This window comes from Fopius arisanus, unplaced genomic scaffold (assembly GCF_000806365.1).
Source record: "Fopius arisanus strain USDA-PBARC FA_bdor unplaced genomic scaffold, ASM80636v1 scaffold00037, whole genome shotgun sequence".
NCBI classification, from domain to species: domain Eukaryota; kingdom Metazoa; phylum Arthropoda; class Insecta; order Hymenoptera; family Braconidae; genus Fopius; species Fopius arisanus.
This window is the reverse complement of record NW_011887776.1, coordinates 188,478-191,246: the sequence shown is the minus strand read 5'-3', so window position 1 is coordinate 191,246 and position 2,769 is coordinate 188,478. Positions and strand designations below refer to the sequence as shown.

At 37.8% G+C, this 2,769-nt stretch overlaps 2 protein-coding genes across 2 annotated transcripts in view; one reads left to right on the top strand and one right to left on the bottom strand.

Annotated features, from left to right (window-relative positions):
* The window catches only part of LOC105266361 (Niemann-Pick C1 protein), a 7,849-nt gene extending 6,288 nt beyond the window's left edge, over positions 1-1,561 (top strand). The window contains exons 14-19 of the mRNA XM_011304473.1: positions 13-156; positions 240-436; positions 542-773; positions 866-979; positions 1,046-1,208; positions 1,286-1,561. Of these exons, the coding sequence (XP_011302775.1) occupies positions 13-156; positions 240-436; positions 542-773; positions 866-979; positions 1,046-1,208; positions 1,286-1,350 (915 nt within the window). The 3' untranslated portion in view covers positions 1,351-1,561. The remainder of the gene's footprint in view (positions 1-12; positions 157-239; positions 437-541; positions 774-865; positions 980-1,045; positions 1,209-1,285) is intronic.
* LOC105266225 (polyubiquitin-B) lies at positions 1,470-2,763 on the bottom strand. The gene has a single exon (XM_011304190.1). The coding sequence runs from the start codon at positions 2,581-2,583 to the stop codon at positions 1,666-1,668; it is 918 nt and encodes a 305-aa protein (XP_011302492.1). The 5' UTR covers positions 2,584-2,763; the 3' UTR covers positions 1,470-1,665.
* Positions 2,764-2,769: the final 6 nt, after the last annotated feature.

Here is a 2,769-nt window from a genome sequence, read left to right as displayed (position 1 = left end):
TCTGTTTCAGAGATAAATTGTGAGAGATGTGACATCAGTAAGGATGAATTTGAATTGAGACCTCAATCATCAGATTTTCGTAAATACATCAGTTACTTCTTGTCTGATGTCCCAGATGAAAGTTGTGCGAAGGGTGGCAGAGCCTCTTATTTCGACGTGAGTTATATTACAGATAGATAACAGGAAAAAAGGGCTTTGATAAAAACTTGCATAATACATTTTTTCGTGGTATTCATCAGGGAATTACTTATACGTATGATCAATATGGAAAGATTGATGTTGGAGATTCTTATTTTATGAGTTACCACACACCCCTCAAGAAGCAATCAGACTGGTACAGAGCACTTTATTCAGCTAGAGTGGTTGCTGATAATATAACAACTATGATTAATAATTATAAATTCACCGACACCCCCATCAGTGTTTTTCCATACAGGTAAAATGAGGAGTAATCCTAAAATGTGAAGACCCATAATTGTTTCACTGTATAAATTTTTTATAATTTTTTTAAGACAAACTGTTACCTCATCATTGTTTTCAGTGTTTTTTACGTTTTTTATGAACAATATTTGACGATTTGGAAAGAGACGATGATATCATTGGGGTTGTCTCTTGGAATTGTCTCGCTTGTCACTTACGTTTTAACTGGATTTTCCCTTTTCTCTGCTGGAATGGTTTTTATTACGGTGACTATGATAATTATTAATATGCTCGGCCTCATGTACTGGTGGAATATCAGTCTCAATGCTGTCTCACTTGTCAATTTAGTTATGGTATGTTATCGATTAATTTTTCAAAATCTTTGGTATAGTTAATTTTTGAGGAATAATTTATCCAGTGATTTTTTTTTCCTGTGATATTTCAGGCTGTGGGAATTTCGGTTGAGTTTTGCAGTCATCTTCTGCATTCTTATCTGAGTTCGAAGGAAAAAAAAAGTCTTGATAAAGCCGCCGATGCGTTATCGGTGATGGGGAGCTCTGTGAGTGATTATCGTTTATTATTTTATAATCTTTGTGCGAATCGATATTTCTCCTTTCTGTTCCAGGTGTTTTCGGGGATTACACTTACGAAATTGGTGGGGATAATCATCCTGGCATTTGCGAAGACAAAAATATTTCAAATATTTTACTTCAGAATGTATCTTGGAATTTTAATCATAGGAGCTACACACGGCCTTATATTCTTACCCGTTGCCTTGAGATTTTTTGGTTCGCCAACGATATTTAATCTAATTGAATTCGCGCATCATCAAATAATTAATTAAATTTTTTTCTCCTATTTTCAGGTCCAATAGGAACAGAAAATACATCTCCAGAGAATGGAAGATCGAAAAAATCGGGCCCTAATTGATTTTTTTTTATTCAATTGAACATGTAAATAGTTTGTAAGGAAATATTTTTTTAAGCTATTAGATATTATATTTAATTACCAAGGAATGAGGAATTACCAGGAATAATGGGACAAAAAACTTCAAGTGCACGGAACGTTTATTAAATCGTACTTGCCGAATACAAGATGTGTCTGAATAAGATACTGCGTTGGGAGGAAATCAAATAAAAAAGATCATACGACAAAACGAAAAGTTGGAATGAAAATGACTAAGCATTAATTCTATCAGTACTATCAATTTCTTCGCATATTTTCACCCATTCAATGATTGAAATTTTAGAATCCACCTCTGAGACGAAGAACCAAGTGAAGGGTCGATTCTTTTTGAATGTTGTAGTCTGAGAGAGTTCTGCCATCCTCCAGTTGTTTACCAGCGAAGATCAAACGTTGCTGATCAGGAGGGATGCCCTCCTTATCCTGGATCTTGGCCTTGACATTTTCAATAGTATCAGAGGCCTCTACTTCAAGTGTGATGGTCTTTCCAGTCAGAGTCTTGACAAAAATCTGCATTCCACCCCTGAGACGAAGAACCAAATGGAGAGTGGACTCTTTCTGGATATTGTAGTCCGAAAGAGTTCTTCCATCCTCCAATTGTTTACCAGCGAAGATCAAACGCTGCTGGTCTGGTGGAATGCCTTCTTTGTCCTGTATCTTGGCTTTGACATTTTCAATTGTGTCAGAGGCTTCAACTTCGAGGGTGATCGTCTTTCCTGTAAGTGTCTTTACGAATATCTGCATGCCTCCTCGAAGACGGAGAACGAGGTGGAGGGTGGATTCTTTTTGAATATTGTAATCGGAAAGAGTTCTTCCATCCTCCAATTGTTTACCGGCAAAGATCAAACGCTGTTGATCTGGTGGGATACCTTCTTTATCTTGAATCTTAGCTTTAACATTTTCGATGGTGTCAGATGCCTCAACCTCCAGTGTAATGGTTTTGCCAGTCAGAGTCTTTACGAATATTTGCATTCCACCACGAAGACGTAGGACCAAGTGAAGAGTAGATTCCTTTTGAATATTGTAATCTGAAAGAGTTCTTCCATCCTCCAATTGTTTACCAGCGAAGATAAGACGTTGCTGGTCTGGAGGAATTCCCTCTTTGTCCTGGATCTTGGCCTTGACATTTTCAATGGTGTCAGAAGCCTCGACCTCCAGGGTGATGGTTTTGCCAGTCAGAGTCTTTACGAATATTTGCATTCCACCACGAAGACGTAGAACCAAGTGAAGAGTCGATTCCTTTTGAATGTTGTAATCTGAAAGAGTTCTGCCATCCTCAAGCTGCTTACCAGCGAAGATAAGACGTTGCTGGTCTGGAGGAATTCCCTCTTTGTCCTGGATCTTGGCCTTGACATTTTCAATGGTATCAGAAGCCTCGACTTCCAA

Excerpts from the sequence above, each read along its gene's own strand:
- LOC105266225 (XM_011304190.1), bottom strand. The coding sequence starts at position 2,583 with ATGCAAATATTCGTAAAGACTCTGACTGGCAAAACCATCACCCTGGAG.